The 21,745-nt window shown below is 28.6% G+C and overlaps 1 protein-coding gene across 4 annotated transcripts in view; it reads left to right on the top strand.

The window, feature by feature from the left end:
* The window catches only part of LOC129989389 (synaptogenesis protein syg-1-like), a 223,882-nt gene that overhangs the window by 183,041 nt on the left and 19,096 nt on the right, over positions 1 to 21,745 (top strand). For all 4 annotated transcript variants that reach the window (XR_008785764.1, XM_056097902.1, XM_056097904.1 and 1 more), the window contains exon 7: positions 17,543 to 17,733. Coding sequence is in view for 3 of the 4 variants with exons in the window: in XM_056097902.1 (XP_055953877.1) it covers positions 17,543 to 17,733 (191 nt within the window). In the remaining variant the exon portion in view is untranslated. The remainder of the gene's footprint in view (positions 1 to 17,542; positions 17,734 to 21,745) is intronic.

Here is a 21,745-nt window from a genome sequence, read left to right as displayed (position 1 = left end):
TAAATCCCACGATCTTAGGGGGCCAATTCTTACCCCTTAACTGGGAACGTGCGGTCGGCGAGACCAATAGCGATGGATTTTCGGTCACCTCTATTTTTAGCTCAATTAAATGGATTGACCTTGTAGCTTTCGGTTTTGAGACCTTCAATACAGGCGCATTTTTTCAACCGATTTCAGCGGATGCTTTTTAAAATAATTCAGTTATTTCTTTTAGCGCAGTCTAAGAGACCGCACGTCCCTGTTAGTGTCCCAATCATAAACAAGGCTTAGCAGACGGCGCTAAAACTTGAACTCAGAAATATCATCCAATTTACTGATCCTATTATGAAGCAGTGCTCCAGACACTTTTAGATGAAGCAGAAAGTGATTTTAGTGATAAGGATAATTGTATAGAAGAGTTTTCCGATGAAAGTTCGCATTCAACTCATTCTGATATGTATGTTCAAACGTAATCAATTTTGATAATGTATTTTGAAAAATTTATAAAATATATTAATATACTAAGATATATATATACAGAATTTATAGATTGATTTTTATACTAGTTCTTAAATTGTATGTTTAAAATGACCAAGAAAACCGTGCTATGAAAGTCACACAAGCTGATAAAAAAGGGCCAATTTTACCCATTGTCATTTTTTTCATATAATTGTTGAATTTTACATTATATTGTCTTCTATATAACTTCATATATTGTAAAAATAAATGATTTAAAAAGTAATATGTTTTTTCAAGAATGTAACACATGTAATTTGAGAAGAAAATATATGTTCCGACGCATTTACTTTTTTCAATGAATAATATATTTTGAAAAATTTCTAAAACATATCTATAGACCAAGAAAAATATCTGCAAAATATATTAACAGTTTTTCATACTAACATATTCATTATAAAATTTGAGTGTAAATGAAATGCGGTCTCATAAACCGCATCTCCCCAGTTACTAACATATTCATTAAAAAATTTGAGTGTAAATGAAATGCGGACTCATAAACCGCACCTCCCCAGTTACTAACATATTCATTATAAAATTTGAGTGTAAATGAAATGCGGACTCATAAACCGCACCTCCCCAGTTACTAACATATTCATTATAAAATTTGAGTGTAAATGAAATGCGGTCTCATAAACCGCACCTCCCCAGTTACTAACATATTCATTATAAAATTTGAGTGTAAATGAAATGCGGACTCATAAACCGCACCTCCCCAGTTACTAACATATTCATTATAAAATTTGAGTGTAAATGAAATGCGGTCTCATAAACCGCACCTCCCCTGTTACTAACATATTCATTATAAAATTTGAGTGTAAATGAAATGCGGACTCATAAACCGCACCTCCCCAGTTAAGTCCTAAAATTTCACCTCCTCAGTTAAGGGTTAAATTTTCTTATTGTGGCCGCCATACTTTTATTATTTTTGAAATATTTTTCAACAGTGAAACCGCATTATTATGCCGTGTAGCGCTCCATTTTTACTAACCCTAAACAATCAGCTATCAAATGGTTTCTTTTTAATAGGTTATTGCTCGAATGGTGGCGAATTAAAATCTTGCACTAATTTTGGGACACTCTTTATTATTTAGTTTGTAACATACATGATTTTCTTCTGAGTTTCTATAAATATGTCACATTTATGTTCGCATCAAAATTACATTTTTTTTAAATATAAAAACTTTATCTTTTAAACAAAGCATAGATATCTTGATTGATTTAGAGATCTTCTGGAATTGACAATAGGTGTATTATTTCATAGGCATGGTATCACGTTAAATTATTTTTCAGAATTTAATGTTGAATTTTAGAATTTTGAACTAATAAATAATTACATAAGATATGAATTTTCCTTCTATATCACAACAAACAATTGCTTAATGAAGTAGAGTGAAAGCCGTAAAAATAGTATAACAACTTTGAATTAGATGTTCTAAGATTTAATTTCCGCCATTAATAAATATTTACATAATGCTGAAATTTCGGTCTTTTTGGTCTCTAAATTTTAAGGTCTATGTACACACTTGAAACTTCGAAAATCGTTCAAAATATAGAATATTTTTTTATTGCCTAATAATGTTCTCTTATCCTTTATTTTTCAAACGATACTAAGATGTTGTCAATATTCGAAATGTTTCTCTTGTTATAATTATTTTTGTTGAGGTGCTTTCATTAAAAACTCTAGTTACGGTTTTTTTACAAACTCATTTTGTGAAGAATGATATATTTCTACTATGTTGCTTCATTCAAACAATCATAACTCAACAAGAAATTTACCAAATACAGTTATTTATATATCAAAATGATCTGTATGAAATAGCAAATGCTTTGTTCCTCAATAAAAATTATATTTATAGAAATACATTTTTAATAGCTATTTAAAAGTTAAAATTACAGAAAAAATCTCGCTTTTTCTATTTATCGTTGATGAAAAAATTGTTAAAAAAAAACTATATATTTTTATAACTTGATTGAGGCAGGCAACATAAAGACTAATAATAGGCATAATTTCAAACTAGAATTGTGTGTCTGTACAAATTAGAATTTAAGATATTATGTTTCAAAAATAATGCTAATTAACTCATTAAAAATTATTAAATTAATAATTAGTGCAATATGTATTTTTTTCTCACTGAAATCGGTTTAAACATATATTAATGACCTACTGTGAAAAAACTGGATTTTTAAAGCTAAAATTTAAAAAGAAATCTTCTAGTGTGTACGTACACCTTAAATAATTTGAAAATTATATTTCAAATTTATAATGTAATATTAATTTATATTATATTTTATTTTTAATTTAAATTTAGAAAACTTTATTTAAACATCCTTACTTGCCTTTAACCACTTACTCGATACCCATGACGTAGCAGAAAAATCTGAAAGAATAAAATTTCCCGTTGGTTCAATACGCTATTCAGAGCATTAAAGGCCAATCAATATTTAGCACGTATCGGAGATGCTATCTTAAAATTTTCTTTTCAATCAATTAGTTTACGAGGGAATCTCCTTTCCAATAAATAGTTAACTAACAAAATAATATTACAGCTAGGGATCTTTACGGCAACATTGAAAATTTTATTGTAACTGTGATTTTTTTGGTATAGATATACATTTATTGTATTGTGCCAAATAATATTTATTGTCCAATACTGATGAGTAGTTAAAGTTCGGCAAATTTTTTTTTCTGCTCATTAGTTCTTGGAATTAAAGCTGAACGATTTTAAATTAAATCATTCAAAGTAACTTGATTTTAATAAGAAAGTTTTATGGATTTTTTTTTAAATCTTAAAAAGGAAATACATTATTACCCGGATATTTTATTTCAAAAATTAAATGGTGCTCTTTAATGTCTAGGATGGTATTTAAAAATTATACAAATCATAGTATGAAGAAATGCAGCTTGTTATCCTCATTTTCTTCGAAATTATGTTTAAGATACTTTACAAGAGAAAAAATTCTTAGTTCTAATATTTTTTATTCCATTTCAAGGAATCTAAATAAATTCTTTAATATGTGACAATTTCAAATTCATTGGTCTGATTAATATGACATGAAACAGAAATTTATAGACATTATATTAATATTAAGTTTTTAATAAAATTTTGCTTATATTAAATAATTAATCTTCCATTAAAATTCTAATTTAAATGAAATAAAAACCCATAAAATCATGCAACAACTCGAATACACAATATCTAAAAATATGATTGCAACTTGTGAATTTATATCTTAGAAAATGATATAAATAGACAATAGAATAAAATGATATAGTTTTTCGAGTCCATACCTGTAACATGATGCAAGTATCAAAACATAATAACTGCATATAAAAACTCTTTTAATGATTCAATATTAAATCAAAGAATGATGCAATCTGAAATATTAAATAATTCCAATTGCATTTAACAAATAAAGATATACTTTCTGATTTCATTTACTGGTTAAGAAATAAATTCTCGGATGAATCTAAAACTTTTCGAATGCCAGTTAATTTTTGTCAGCTTCTGAATTTTAATCCTCGTTTAAAAAGAATTTGATGGATTTTCAGCAAATTCTATGCAGTCAAATTATTATCCTACTTTCTTTAAACAGATAATTACGTTAATTAATTTTGGGACTTTTAGAAAGCCGTCTCCAATTCTTGCTTTATTAGTACAACCCCGATAAAAATTATTTCTCAGATTTTAACTCAGAGCTTCAGATACTTCCAGAAATCAGTATCTACTTAAAGAATTCCTTCCTTTTCCCTATTTTAACAAGCATATGCTTAATGAATAGAAAGATGGGGGGGGGGGATGAAATAGAATAGCTGAGAAAAGTTGGGAGATGGAGTTCAAAAGGTTTAATCTTTGTCAGTAACCTTTAATTATACTTTGCTGAAACGTTGGTCTTTCAAACTACAAAACGGTGTGGTATTTGAAAATTAGATCATTATTTAGTTTTAATTAAAACTAAGCAGCGTTTTCTTAAATTTTTCTAATTAGCATTTGAACACTGGTTTGATTCGTTGATTGATATGGTGAAAGGGGTGGGGATAATGAATAAAATTTTCTATTCGTAAAATGTGCTGTTAAAAGTTTTAAAGGTGAACCAGTATCATAAGTTTTCCATGCAATCAATTAACCGGACTTAAAAATCATTCTACAAATATTATTAATTGTTAAATAGCGGGATTTTATCATGTTTTGCCGTTAGAGAAAATTTCTGTATAATTTAGACTATCGCCAGCTGCAAGAACTCACTTCTAACTACGATTATTGGCTTTGTTATCTTTTTACTTTTATTTTTTTGCCTTTTTGCTTTAATAACAATTTGATAAGTCGCAATAATCATCTACTGTCGGTGAATTATTTCCAAAGTTTGAGAATGTTCATTTTTCCTTAACTATTTATTATAACTTATAGTTAACCCTACATTCAAGTTAAACTATCTGGATATTATTGGAAAAGTTTTAATTCGGTTTTTCAAATGTAGGAAGGAATTGTGATTTATTTTCAATATATTTAAAGGTCTTTTAGTGTAACTGGCTTTTTCTTTGGTAAAGTATTCAAAGTTTTCGCTTATATATCGCATCACAGAAAGAAATTTTTCGCAAGCAGTTAGTGATTTTGATAAAAGGAAATCTATGATTCGTCTTATAATATTTATTTTTACTTTTTCTACCATCTTATATTATTTAGTACGGAGTTTTAGATTGAAATTCATGTTATTCGTGCATTTTTCTTTTTTTATATAGAGAAATAAATTCTGATGAATTCATTGGATAATTTAGATAATTACATTACATGAATAATTTATTATTTAAAAATACATTTAGATATAATTATAATTGGTGTATAAAGTTATCATTTCATACTTTTATTTCTTTTATTTAATTGATAATTTTTAAATTTTAAGCATTTATTTGAAATAATTAACGTCTCGTTATATTAAATAATATATTATTTGAAATCTTATCAAAAAATTAATATATGTGGTTATTTATTGATTGCTAAAAAAATGTGATAGCGCATGAAATATTCCTTTTTAGTGTCTATATTTTTATGGATAATGAGCAATAAAAACCTTCATCAACTTGTTTTTATTCATAGATATAATTTATTTTCAATAATTTTATGTTTGACTATTTATTTCTAAATTTATTGCTTTAACAAAGGTATTGCTATTATTATAGAAATCCTCTGATTATTCAAGTGCGTGCTATAACTTGTGCTACGTGCTATACGTGCTATAATTTGTAATGTTTTATTCAACAATAAAAACATAGCACAGCCGAAGTGTATGTAAAGACAGTACTTGCTGGAATAAACAACACACAAGCGAACAGCAAGTTATTATTAAACAGCAACAGCTCTTATTCTGGCTACCATTGACTTTTACAGATTCCCAATAGGGTAATGAATTTTGTAGAAGCTTCTGCGAATCTCGGTTCTTCATACATATCCGGATAATTATTGTCTTTTCTTGAGCTTTCATTTTTTATCCAAAATCGCTATATGGTTATAAACGTCTAACCTGGCCTCTATTTAACATCCACTATAAATCTTTCTTCTTTGCCTTTTCTACTCTATTACTCACTAATTAAGAAGCTTAATCATTAAAGAAAAGGTTTAATTTAACTGCAAAAAATTATGCAAAAGTTATCTTTATTTTGTTCATTTCATTAATTGTTAAGATTTGTGCACCATCGCTGTATACAATAACATAAAAAGAGAATTGCCAAGAGAAATTTCGAATTGGAGTTATTTTCATTTAAATTACTATCATTTGTTCTTTTGTTTTTTAATTTTCAACTCATTTTATTTTATATTTTAGACAAAATACCTTTATGAAATTCCATAAACTTTATTTCAAAATATTTTAAGATATGGCTTTTTGTATGAAGTATTTTAAATCAAAAGAGAAATTATTTTAAATTAGAAAAATGAATTAAATCGTTCAAACCAATCGGTTGAATGAATCTTCATTAAGAAGTAATTACATGCTATGATGCAAATGAAAAGAAATATTTAGCCTTCTTTTCAGAAAGAGTATAAAAGGATTTTAAAATTTAAAACTAGAAAAGAATTCAAATTAAAGCGAATCGAAATAATTTAATGCTTGAAGAGAAAAGCAAACATCTGGATAAAAAATGTTTCTATTTTTTTTCAAACAAGATGCTAAATAGCGTATAATTACTTATACAAATCATTAGGTTATAATATAGGCAGTATGTTTGAAAAGTTAAATAGTCGAACTATTCATTAGCAAATTAATTAAAATGTTTTTGATTACAAAGAAGCATTCGCCATAGATTTTCTTTAATTGAGCACCAACTAACTGAAAAAGAATATCATTCTTAATAATTAAATGAATGAATTTGTATATTTTTCATATGAGTAAATCATATTTAAGGTCATAATGTTTAAATTACAATTAACGTCGCTGCGATTACATTAAAATTGTAAACATGTATATATTAAAACAAAACTATATAGCTTTATTTTTTTTTTATGTGTATTTATAAAATTTTCTTCAATCGTACAATTTATCTGCATATGTCAATCAACACACAAGTGCATGCATTCTTTAAAATTAGTTAATGTTCTATATATCTGAATTAATCATATAATTATAATCATACTATTTTTTTTAAAAAAATGTAACATCTTGAAATATTTAATATTAAAAGAATTATGTTCATTTACATACTTTTTAATAATTATTATATAAATTTTAGATACTGTCTTATGTAATACTGAATTATTTAATTAATATTATTGGTATTTTAAAAAAAATCATAGAAACATTTTCTTTGTATTTCTTTTTTTAGCAAATATAACGTTTCAAATGTTTTTATTTCAATAAAAGTTTCATTTTATAAAAGTTAATTTTGTGTCCATGGAAGCATAACCTCATATAGGAAGTTAAATTAAATTTTATTTTATGTTTTCACTAAAAAAATTGTTTAAAATATTTTTCTGAAATTTATTAACAAATTAAAAACAATTAGAAATTTATTAATTTATTTAAAATGTTTAAACAAAAAAAAATTAAATAAACAAAGGTATTAGTATAGGTATTAGTGTAAAGAAATTTGTCTTAAAATTTAACATGATACACAAATAATTTCTGTGCAGTAATGTTTTAGAAAATTACCGCAGAAAAATTCCAAAATTTTACTGAAATTTTAATTGAAAATTTAAAAAATTAAGTAGGCAAAGTAAGTAATCCAAAATAAGTAGAAAAGTTTTAAAAAAATCAACGCATCTCCGTTCTCAGCCTTGCGTTTTCTGATTACAAATTTCTTAACCATTTTTAACTTCGCAGTAACTGAAATTAAGACATTTTTTTCTATTGGACCATAAATTTTATATCAAATTTAATTTTAACTCCATCTAATGTTTGTGTGTCAGGTTCTCCCCCCCCAAAAAAAAAATCCTGCAAAATTTTAAATTTCTACATAGATATTTTAAAACATTGCTAGTTTCAAAAGCTTATCTCACAAATAATTCATGTCACTGCCCTTGTAAGGAACATTAAAAAAAGATACTCACAATTCTTTTATTTCAAATCGTATGCTGCCGGAATATCAACGCTATCAATTTCCAATTTATTTTGCTTTCATAATAGGGAAAGCTGAATTAGCTTTTGTAATAGTATCCCTTAGTTTCATTGCCAATTGCGTTTAAATCTATTTCAAAGTGCTCGTTGAGTTTCTTGCCAATATGATAATACAAATAAGCAAACGAGATAAATTTTCTGATTTGTACTTCTATTTATATTGAAGAATTAGAAACCCAACTTCGATTGCTTATTGTTGTTTATATTGGTGAGAAACTCAAAGACCATGTTAAAGGAAATTTCAACTAATGGTTTGCTATTTCTGATTAAATTTTCTATCTCTTATTAACTCTAGAAACCACAAGATACTGATACTGATTTGACTTCATGGTATGGTTAAAACACGGCGGGGTGATCAAAAGAGAAATTTTTCAAATGATAACTTGCCGAATTCGCCATTACATTTTACATGGTTAAAACATAAATTATGGCAGCTAACTTAATTTTTGAAGAAAATTTTCAAACTGGACGACCTAATCATATCGTGTATGCAAATAAAACCCATTGTCATAGCGAGTGTAACTGATGTTCGAGATATAATGCAATTTTTTCGTCATTAGAATTTTAACTAAGTAAAATAATTGTGTGAATAGGAAATCGCTTGAAAAAATTAACATTCATATTCAACTTTCTAAAATACCTATTTCCCTTAGCTTCAACTTTTTTCTTTAAACATAAACATGCGTGGCCCTAGAATACCAGAAATTCTCGTCAAACCATTTTCAACTAAAAGATGGATTCTTGAAGGAGAATTAATTCGGTTGGATTCCGAACACGCATGTCACTTTTTCACTTCCGACACGCTTGCCCTGAGAAAAATAGCTCCGACGAGAGGATTACATTGATCATTCTCTGGCATTGATACGGTGGATCAGAGTTAAACTTTCTCCTACCTGTTAGCTGATGTTCTAATCCTTTACAGGACATTCTAGAATGTAACATGCTTCACTTTGCAATTTATGAACCTGCAGGATATATTTACTTTGTTATGGAAGACTCATTGTTCGAAAGTAACTGATAAATATATAAATAAAAATATCAAAGTATCAATAAAACTTAATCTGCACATTCGCATCATGTTTTTTGGCTTGAGTATTAGCAAGAATAGGTGGATGGACTGCAGTATCCCAAACCCATCTCGCTTCCAGACTTTACTCTGCCTTATCATTGAAGAATTGATGGGTGCTCAGAAACTTCATAATTTGAGGGCGAATTAAACATTTTAATAGATTCTATAATACGAATTATTGTAGATTCTATAATGCGAATTAATGTAGATTCTATAATACTAATTATTATTCAACCAAGATGAATACCATAGTCACTATACAAACTAATTTGTTGATAATATTTCACATGCTTGCATTGATATATTTTAGACATTTTTGTAAAAGTTTACATAATTTACAGTATAAGAAAATGTGAATATAACCCCCGCCCAAAGTATGAAGCAAACAAAGCATTTAACTTGAAGGAACAAAAACTGGTAATGATTGTATCGTTTAGTTGATTTTATTACAAGACAAATTTTTGAAGATCTGCCTAGGACAGTCTTAGCAGCATTTTTATGCTGTGGTAATAGTTCTAATCCTACTTAGTGAGTATATTTAATCAATTCTTCTATAAAGAGCTCATAATTATGTGAAATTTTAGCATCTTTCTTTGAACAAAGTTATTTCCTTTAAGCACTTCTTAAAAATAAGATTTAGCCATTCTGTAGGCGAATGGCTTTTCAGTTTCCAAACTTCATGGATTCATTTTCTTTCGGTCAAAGTGACGTTGGTGAAATAATATAACATTTCTTATCGAAGGCTTCATCTGCTTTAGTAGAGACAAATGGATTTCAAATTTCTTAGAGTTCATAAAAATTGGCTTCAACATGTATTTTCTTTGAAGAATACCAGAATTATCTCCAGATATATAGCAAGAATTATCCTGTTGTAAAAGGTACACAACGGGTAGATTTTTAAGCCATGCTGGTTAAAAAAAAGCCAACGCATCACACTCATAATAATCCATACCTCATCAGTATTGTTACGGAAAATCCATGCGGTGAGAATTCCTATAAACTCCATAACGGATGAAGATATTTAATTAAACATGAAAACATGATTAGTTAAATACAGCTGAAGTGTGTACTAGACATCCCTTGGAAACATCAGCAACACAGACAAATTTGAAATCCTTAATTGAATAATAGTATAGCAGAATATCGCTCAGGGAGATGACTCTATGATCAAACTACACAAAGAAAATTCATTCCACTACGTCACCGGCTATAGCCACCTTTCGCTTATATAGGCTTGTCAATAAAGTATTGAGAGTTCTAGAAGCATCAAATAATCTAGAATTCTTATAGAGACAATGATTTAATTCCCCTTTTTTTGTCGCCAGTCGCCAAATTCATCGCTAGTGACAAAGAAATCACCAATGGCACGGACTTGGAATCCATTTAGCATCCAATTAAATATTTGTAAAACTCGTGCTAATAAACTGAACAATAATATTTCAGAATACTATATAGCAATTTTGTTCTTTTACCATATAAGGTCTTCGTTTTTTAACCGATGCATTATTTCGTAATTATGTAGCAAAATGTGCAAAATAAATTTATTTTTCTTTTTATGTTTAATTAATTCATCGTCTAATAATCGTGTATGAAACATATTTTGTTTTTCAGTTGTGATTTCTAATTTTAATTCACAAAGCCTTTTATTTTTCATGATTTTATTTATCGATTTTCAGCTGTAAAAGATACGTTCTTGTACGTGGTACAGATATTCTGTATGCAAATTCTTCTAGTAAAAATCGAAACAAAACTTTTATTCACTAAAGCCAGAGCATAAAGTTGTTTCTGACCAATGTTTTCTGTTTTTCGTTCTTTCTAGCGTAAGCCTTTTGTTTCTGGGATATATATTTATTCTGAAGTCGAGATAAAGAAAACGCCGTTTATCGAAAGCATTATAGGAAACATGAAATAATTCGATGAAAAAATGTTTTTGGTTATACATGTTTGCAAGAATATAGGTATTCTTACATACTAAAGAATGAAAGTTTTGGTTGCTTTATTAACTTTGTAGTAAATAGTTTGCTATTAAATTAATAATCAAAAGTGGATTGAATCACAAGGAAAAAAAAGTGTTTTTCTTAGAAATTACCAATAAATGACAAATTTTCACAGTAAGTTTTAAAAATAGAATAATGACACACACATAAATCGTACTGACTTGTGAGTTAGAAACTAAAATGACTTTTTTAATTCACAGTTAATAATTATAATCGAATCAATCTTTTCAGTTATATATTTTCAAACAATCAAAAGTTTTTTATTCGGAAATTTAAAATATTTAATTGAATTTTGATATTAGAAATTTTAATATAGATACAATTTTTTGTATCTAATTGTTGGGAAATCATCACTATTTATAATTTATTTTGCTCATAAGTGTCAATCTTATCGTGTTGTGACTCAATAAACTAATTTTAAAATAATTTTTTTTAAAAATAATTAAAACGTGCACGATGTTTCTATTATGATACAGTATAACCATATTTCCCCTGTATCTTCAGACACAGAAACTTTTCGCACTTTTGTGTATGCACCATCCGATTCGGATTCAGATATAGCATATTTTCAAGAATTATGAGAATTAAACAATAATTTAAAATATGGCAGACTATATTTTAGAAATGAATGAATGAAAATTATCCTCCTAAAAAGTTTATTATAACTTTGTGTACTCTAATACTTCATTGTGAGAGATACTAACACCAAAAACCATTACCTTTCCTTTTTGTAATGCTGGTAATTTTGCTTAATGGTATGATATCTTTACCAGCAAACGATTAATATCACTTTTCTTTATAATAATCTTTTTGGTGTCTGAACATCTGATTGATCAGATTATACCTCTATTCTGTATAGTGAGCTCTTGAAATGCATGTATCGATATGATAGGTATATCGATTGCTAACAATGGGAAAGTTTAAAATGGTTGTATGAACGAAAATCTTCCTATCAAAAGTTTTGCTATTTATCTTTGTATTCTTTCCTTCTAAGTGATATTTACACAAGGATTAATATATTTTTTCTTACCAACTAATTAAATAATTAGTGGATTAGTAAACTAGTGTGTTAAAAAAAATTGAACCTTCTTTTCCATTAAACAGAATGGATAATCGAACTTTTTCATCATCAAAATATCTATAATAAAAGAAACTTTTAGTTCTTGGCCATAATATAAATGCTAATACTTCATAGATTTGGTATAATAAGTTGACTAATCCAAGTTGCCCTGAGGAAAATGGATAAATCTGAATGACTGGACAGCAGCGCTCGCATTGGCGAGAATCGAGGTTGAGTTCTAAGGACTATCACTGACCACGGTACAATTCTTCCAGTAGGAAGTACGTCCCGTTATCAGTTACTGGTAGCTGAACCCGTATGATTTCTGTACCCACCCGGGTTTCGAGAACCAACCACCATACCGGAAACTTCCAGCCTCGTATCTGAAGTGTCCCTTGGTAGGAGTCATAGATTCGTTATGTTAATCACTGCAAATTTATATTTAGACTTACACCTTCCTATAACCCAAACAACATTTTAATGTGTTCTATTAAGTTTATCATTCCAATTAACCTGTTAATCGGTCAATCAATTTATTTTCAGCGTGTTTCGCATTGAAATATTTCGTCATACCCAGTTAACAGGTTAAATTTAAACAAATTTTAATGTTGATTCCGTAATAGAAATATTGATTGATCTGTGCTTTCCTGAGTATGAGACTGTGTGAACTCAAAATCGAATCAATCAAAAGAAAAAAAATCAATAAGAAATATTAATATTTATAGTCGCCTTCCCGTATAAATTGTAGATCTATATTTTTTGCATTAAATCAATTTAGCGAGACGAGACCCCAAAGAAATCTATGGGAAAAATTTCACAAATCTTTCTTTTATACTCTGATTAATGTATTTATTATTATTAACCATATTCATTGGGGAAAAATAGCTTCTAAAGAACCTATAAAGTGCGATCTTTGGCGATTAACTGCTGAGATACGGTTATGTCAAAAGTACAGGAAAACAGTATGCACCATTTAGACGTATTTTTCTAGATTAAAATTAAAATTTGATGCAGAACTACAGTTGCAGTTACAAGATTTCATTCCTAATTCCAGGTGTAGTCCTCGTCATCTGACCGTGGTTCAAAATTACAAGATCCTCCCAAAATAGCCCTAGTGTTGCTTTAAAACGGGACGTTAATATAACTAAACTCACTATTCTTCGAAATCAAACTAAATTGTGGAAAATATTTTATAAGTGTACGATAAACTCGACAAGAAATTACTCCAACCGATTCAAGATAACAATCGTTGAAAATAAATAATTTATAAGATTATTTTCTTTACACTCTTCTCTAGGTTTAGAATTTGGAATTTCTCTTTTGGATCCAATAAATCAAGGGAAACATCACTTGACATGAACGAAACTGATGAGTCTTTAAAAACTCAACAAATTTCCTAAGTCAAATCATATTCATACATCAGTAATTAATATGCCAAAAATCTTTTGAATCCAGAAATTATACTTTTATTTCTCCTTAATTGGTCGTTGACTTCCTAATTATACAAAGCCATCTCTTTCTCGAAACTCAAAGCAATGGAAAACTCGAAATGAAGAGACCATTTGCTAACGAGTGCCTAACAGCTAATGGTGGAAAGAAAATTACTTCAACTGTAAGATCACATGTAAAAATTCTCCAACTCCAGACGAAATCGAAAGACCGTAAAGACCTGTAATTACTTCTGCAGATGAGGGGGTACTCATAGAAATTTAAATAAAGAGTTTTAATTGCTGAATGACTTTCAGTGCGATATCTCTAGAATGATTCTGATTATTTTAATTATTATAGCTAATTGGTGATGGAAGCCGTGCACGTAATTGAACAAAAGAAAATTTTCAAACCTCTAATGTGACTATTTGTTCTTAGATCCAACGTAATCTCGAGAGATTTGAGTACATCAGGCGAAAACATTTGGGTCAACGAAATGCTTAATTAAATGTGTTTATAAGATTGCCTATAGTGTTCTGATGCTTTGATATTTATTGACCTAAGGCTGTTTTCCTCACTGATTTCAAGAAATTTGTTTTACTAGAAGCAATTGGTGATTTGGCGATTCCAATGATTGGACAAATTCTAAGAATTTCGAAGCAATTAAAGATTTAAGAACTCGATACAAAGAAATCTATTCTTTTACTAAAAAAAGCGTGATATTTGTTATAGCTGGTTATTTCCTTCAGTTACGATTTAAATTAGAAATATTCAAAATTAGTTGAATTAGGAATTTGTGTTTTTTTTTTTTTCCTTTTAGATTCATGAAATATGTTTTATATTAATTACTTGATGTTTCAATGGACTAGTTAAATTCTAAGAATTTTGAATTAGCCAGATTTAAGATTTATTTATACGATTCATAGAATTTTATTTATATCACAAAAATTAAGCGCAAAATCTGCTGCCGCTTTTCGACTACAAATGCAGATTTCGTACTTTTTAATGGTTCTACACAAAAATTGAAAGCCTGTAAAACATTTGGGATTTTTTTTCCCTTTTGGATTCATGAAATTTGTTGTTCATGTGTTATTTGATATTTCAATGGACCTGATAAATTCTAATAATTTTTAATTATCCACATTTATTTATACGATTCATAAAATTGTATTAATTTCACAAAAATAAAACGAAAATCGGTTGCAGTTTTTCGACTGCAAGAAGTATATTTTATACTTTGTTTCAGCTCTTAATCAGCGTAATTGAAAACTGGTCAAGTTAAGATTTTTCCCTCTGGATTCATGTAATATTTGTGCATAATTTTATGTTTCAACGTAAATTCTAAGAATTTTTAATAACCAGAGATATGTTCATATAATTCAGAAAATAGTAGTGTAGTATTGTATTGTATGCCAGCATTATTTTACACTTTAAAAGGCCATTTTTTCTAGTCATATTATGTTAAAATATTTTTAGGTTTGAAATTAGAATAAGAAAAGGAATTCATTTAGCTTATTAGATAAATTTAATTTTATTAATTAATTTGGTTTATTAATAATTAAGTAACAAATCAAGACATCATTTTGTCTGAGATAAAGAACTGAAGCATCAAAGTTTGACTTACTAAAAAAATTTGTCAGAACTTATGCCAACCTACATAATTTCATACAAAGATTGATAAATTTGGTGGGAAGCATACTTCCCACGGCCCTAAAAAAGGTTAAAGTTGGTAAAGAGTTTGGGATTTTTTTCCCTCTGGATTTAGGAAATTTGTTTTGCATAACGTGATGTTTCAATAAACTAGAAGATAAATTCAAGGTTTTTTAAGCAACCAGAAATATATTAATACGATTCATAAAATTGTATTAATTTCACAACAATAAAATGTAAAATTAGTTGCAGCTATTCAACTACAAGATGCAGATTTTGTACTCTTTTTTGACTCTATACCAGCATGATTGAAAAGCCTGTAAAGAATTTGGGATTTTTTTCCCCTCTGAATTCATGAAATTTATTTCACAAGAATTTTCTAATGCTTCAACACACCAAATAAATTCTAAGAATTTTAAAATAGCCCGTTATTTATTTTCATACGATTTATAAAATTGTATATATTTCCTGAAAATAAAACGTAGAAACCGTTCCAGTTTTTCGATTACAAGATTCAGATTTTGCACTCTAGTTTGGCTGCATACCAGCGCTGTTAAAAGAAATTTCCAACTTATTATTATTGCATACCAGCGCTATTGAACAGCGATTTCCAACTTATTATTATTGCATACCAGCGCTATTGAACAGCGATTTCCAACTTATTATTATTGCATACCAGCGCTATTGAACAGCGATTTTCAACTTATTAATGGATCTTATTAAGCTGAATCTGTTACAATTTCTCAGGCAAATCCACCAGGAAAACAATTAACTTATATCAGAGATAAGGGGACGTCTGCCTTATGAGATACGCGGTAGCTGTGATAAACAGAAATATTTATCAGAACCTTTATCAGAAATATTTGTCTCAACCTATTTTGGACTTACCTCATCATATTACGTCAAATGAGACAAAAACCGTTATCGGAACCTTTATCAGAAATATTTGTCTTCCTCATAACGCCTCTTACCTCATTATGTTACCCTAAATTAGACAAAAACAGCCAGTTACGGTGAAAAGAAGCCAATTAACTTTTTTTTCAACGTGTAATTGGCCAGAGAATCAGAAAAAATTATCACGGTTCCTTTTAGCTCAATTCAGCTATATTAACTTCCTGTTTGAAAGCAACATTAGAGCTATTTTGGGAGGGATCTCGTAATTTTGAACCGCGAACAGATTACAAGGACGACACTTGAACTGGCAACCCCCTCTTCAAATTTCTGCACCACACCAGTAGGCGGGCACACAAAAAAAATATCCCTTTTCAGATTATTTAAAAATAAGATACTTTTTTTTTACTCAATGGCATTTTTTTTAATTCATTGAATGCTACAATAAGATTGGTTTGCTGAGAGGAGACATAATTAGATTCCATTGAAAGCTTTTGAATCATGAATCATTTTGGAAATTCCTTAGGAATTTTTAATTCTGATTGATTCAGTTATGACTAATGAATGATTTTGAATGACTAACTTCTAAGTGTTTGACTTACTACTGATTTAATCACACTGAATTCATGTAGCTCCAAGTTAAATATGTTCTTAATAAATTAAAAAAAAAGAATTTTGTAATTTAAGTAATTGAAAAATTACATGATCAATGTTATTAGTGTCCTTATATGCTGTAGGAATATAAGTGGAAAACTTATATTCCTACACTTAGGAAACTTAGGAGTGGAAAACTTAATACTAAATTATTTAACTATAGAATTTTGTTAAACATATTTATAACTTGCCTTTTAAACTACATAATGTGCAATAAAATGCATTAATATCACTTATTTTAAGATCAAAATCTCTATAATTTTGTAACATCGTCTCGGAATCAGAAATGCGAATTTCTGAGCAAAATCTGAGATCTGATAGCGTATACAAATATATTCCTATTAAATTTGTAGAGCGCCAAATGTATTCACATTCATGCTATATGGAAGTTTGAAAAGAATATTTAGAAAAATCGTAGCCTTGTCATCTGATTTCACAATAAACAATTAAGATATCAGTCCACAAAATGCTCTGGCATACCTTCAAAATAAATTCTCGACCTGTCAAAAGCTAAACCTAAACACCTCTCTAATCTTCATAACATATTTCCCAGTATTATTAGCTTCAGTTGCGATGAACAAGGAATGTCATAAAAGAACATTTTTAATTAAAATAAACTGAAAAGGCAACTGTTGAATATTTACTTATGTAGTTGTACAATATTTTCATACTTTGTTATTTTACTTCCAGGACCACCTCAGATTCTTGTGGACACTTTTCCAGTAACCTCCCATTTGGTTGTAGATAAAGATGAGAATGCAGTGATCGTAGTTCTCTTTTGTTCTGATCCAGATCCAAGAAAGACCTTCTGGGAATGGGAAACCTTCAGAATGGACACCAATTCAAACACAGGAAGACATGCTGCTGAAGACATTCAAAGAGTGAGTAGGATTAAATATCTGTTGTTTAAATATATTTAAACCCTGCATGTATCATTTTACAAGATGGTTCGTAACTCCTGGTTGTATTACATGAACTTCTTTGTGAAATAGCTGAACTGAGTCTTGCCACTTTCTACTAAATAATATGTTAAAAATGGATTGAAAACGCGCTTATTTTATTTAAAATCTTACTTTCAGCGGAAAAATCTAGCATTTATTCCTTCTTTTCAAGCTATTACATTAAAACGCCAAAATCTTCCAAATAATTTAGCAATTTATTTTCTCTTTTTGGCATTACTTAAATTTATGTTTTCATTCCATTTCAAACTTTAATATACCATTTGTAAATCAATATAAGGAATTATGAATAGGCGTAAAAAAGCATTTGCTCATGAAATTCATCAGGACATTTTTGGCCTGATTTTTTTCAGGTGCAAGAAACTATCATATAAAAAAGTTGGGTTATATAAATTGAATAATACTCCATAATAAAATTTAGGAATAGGAGAAAACTAAATAGAGGCTTTGAAATTTTGTATGAATGGCCTCTTTTCCAGAAAAAGTTAAGAATTTTAATTTCACTTTTTTTTCTGATCATCAAAAACTTGGAAGAAAGCTTGTAATTGAAATCGAATTAAAATTCCTTCAGATAATGATTGTAAACTTTCAGAATTACTTAGAAAAACACATATTATTCATGTTCCTGCTACGTTCTTATTTGCAGAACAAGAAATCCATTGAGTCTAAAATGGAGAGAAAAATGATGGATTATGAAAAAATTAACGATCAAAACTAAAGTGTTAGAAATCGTAATGAATTAGATGAACAGACCGCTTGGAATAGTGACAGAAATACAACATGTAAAATTCTATAAATAACATTATATCTAAGATTATACATAGTTCAGTCAAGTAAATGTATCTACAGATAAAATCTACAGTCCTAATGTTTAAATTTTTTAAATTGTAGGATGGTCTTAGTTTCATGGAAGACCAACATTCTGATACTGCTTCAGCCCTGAATGTCAATTTATTGCCCCCATCGTTCTAAGTTGTTCTCTTTAAGATAATATCTAAAATTTTCTCTAAGAGAACAACGGATTAAATTACAAAAACAGCCTCTAATATCTATATCTGAAAGCACTGGTATATGATACAACAATCTATCCGACCTCCTGAGAAACCCATTAAATAACAAAGGATAAATCTATATATGCAATAATTAAAGCTTTTTAGGATAAGAAATATTTATAGAAGTAATATAGAGAAATGAGTTATAGAGAGTAATATATAGAAATGAGTTATGAGTATACAGAGAAATGAGTTAGTTACCTTAAACAGTAATTCAATAGTTGTTTTATATTCAATAATTGTTTCTTGTTTGAAACTTAAATGTTGCTTTATATCTAATAATTTAAAAAAATACTTCTATATTTAAAATCGGGAATAAGGAACAATACGTATTTTTATAAAATTTAGTAATTTTTAATAATAATTCCATCTTATGAGGAAAACCGAAATAATTATATATACTACATGCATATCATATGAAATTAACAATAACAATCTATCTTAATAAACAGATAAATCAAAAAAGCTTGATACGAAATTGTGAACAATTCTCTTATTTAAAATGAACAAAGGAAGTACAGGAAATTTATTTGCAATAACAACATTAAATGAAAAGGAAGGAAATAAAGAAATAATTCATCTAAATATTCACCAAATATATTCATAAAATTAACAAGATCCTTTGATATACAAGTTGTGCTTTACATACGGGGAAAAATAATTATCGCTGTCTTCAATTCTTCACTGCGCTCATGTACTCACCAGTTAAGGCACGCTTTCACCAGTTAATTGCGCCCAGTTAATGTACGCCCATGTCTCGTCTTGTCCCGAATATGACATTTCTCTTCAATAATTTGCTTTTCATCATCTCCGACATGAAAACTGGATTATTTATTTGCCCAATCCAGTTATGAATTCCAACATCTGGTGTCCCAAGTGTCCAATCAAACAGAATTATTACTCGAATTCCTTCCTTTGTCCATGATTGTAAATATGTGTCTTTACATATCTACCAACCACAGAAATACACACACTTACTATAACATTTTCTGGAATTTCCCTAGAAATGATTAAATAAACGGCGCTAAACAACTTTCTATTAATATCCCCTCCCCTAAATCTCTGGTAATTTTCGAAACTGTTCTCTAAGTTTCATATTTCGTCGTTCTGGAAGATTCGAATTATTTCATTTTATTACACATGCTCATTTTCGAATTCTCATTTTCGCTAATTTCATATTTGTAGAAACAGTAGAATAACATATTCTTATTCCATAGTTTATAATGCAAATATTAATTTAAAAAACTTTAATATGTAATTAATTCAAGATCACCATATTTAAATGCATGAATATATTAGATCGAGCGTTTTTAGTCAGTTCTCACGTTTCATCTTAGGGTTTGTTAATTTAAAGTAATTGAAAAATAATATGAAACTATTCTTAACATTTGGAACAACTATTTTTTTTAAATAATTTACAAAATTCCTTGATATACATGCTATGCTTTACATGCGAGGAAAAATGATTCGCGCTGTTTTCAGGTCTTCAATTGCGCTAAAATATATTCTTGATATACATGAATCCCGCTTCTATTATACCAGTTAATGTGCAGCCATGTCTTGTCTTGTACAGAATATGACAATTCTCCTCACTGATTTCCTTTTTATCATCTCCGACATGAAAACTGGATCATTTATTTGTTCAGCCCAGTTAAGAATTCCAACATCTGGCGTCCCAAGTGTCCAATCAAACAGAATTATTACTCGCACTTCCTACTTTGTCCATGATTGTAAATATGCGCCCTTACATATCTACCAACCACAGAAATCCCCACTTATTCCAACATTTTCCAGAGTTTCCCTGTAAATGATTAAATAAACGGCGCTAAACAACTTTCTACTAATATTCCACTCAAATCTATGATAATTTTCGAAACTGTTCGCTAAGTTTCACATTTAGCCGTTCGGGAGGCTTTGAATTATTTCATTTTGTAAAGTATGCCCATTTTAGAATTCTCATCTTTTGCTAATTTCATATCTGTAGATGTACCCGCCCATAAATGAAATAGCTGAATCATATATTTGCATTCCATCTTTTATAATGAATATATATTTTTTGAAAATATTATTTAATTATTTAAAGATGACCATATTTAACCCTTCAATACATCATTTATGTAGCCATCTGACTACACATTTTTAGTACGATTTATAAGATCCACATGACTGTTTCAAAGGGCGACAATGCGTGAGTGGAAATCATTTTTTTAAATGCGTTTTGATAAACCTTTGCAAAAAACACCGATATATACCGAACAAGAGCTGAGGTACAATTAGATTTAAACTGGAAACTTAAAAAAAAATACCAAAGTTCCTGTTGTCTGAATAATTCTACCATTAAAAATATTATCAAAATATTTTATTTTCATTGTAAAAATATATATTGGGAAAAAGGGATTTTTTATGCCCGTGAGAAATTGTTTAATTCACAATGTAGCCAATTAGCACATTTCAATTGTTTTGCAAAATTTTCAACAGAAAAAATAAAACTGAATTTTTAAAAATTTTCTAAATTATATTCAACTATTTAAAACGCATGTGTTTTTCTCGTACAAAAAATGATAAGTCAGGCATTCTAGAATTAAATACTTGAATATATGTATTAGATTGATAGTTGTTAATTAGAACTCGCGTGTTATAGGAAACAAGATTTCCAAAATTAGTTAGAAATCTTGTGTGGTTTCTGCAAAATAACGAATTCATCACCCCAGATCCAAGCCTTAAATAAATTTTTGTCTCCTTCTTCAATCAAGCCCTTCTCCAAGAAATATTAACTTCAACAAAATTCGTGAATTGATACCACACACTCCTTTTAATATTATCGTATTGTGTATAGTTTTTATTTCGTGTACTGCATGTAAACATAACCCGCAACTGGAGAC

Source organism: Argiope bruennichi, chromosome 10 (genome assembly GCF_947563725.1).
Source record: "Argiope bruennichi chromosome 10, qqArgBrue1.1, whole genome shotgun sequence".
Lineage (NCBI taxonomy): Eukaryota > Metazoa > Arthropoda > Arachnida > Araneae > Araneidae > Argiope > Argiope bruennichi.
This window is presented reverse-complemented; position numbering and strand designations above follow the sequence as displayed.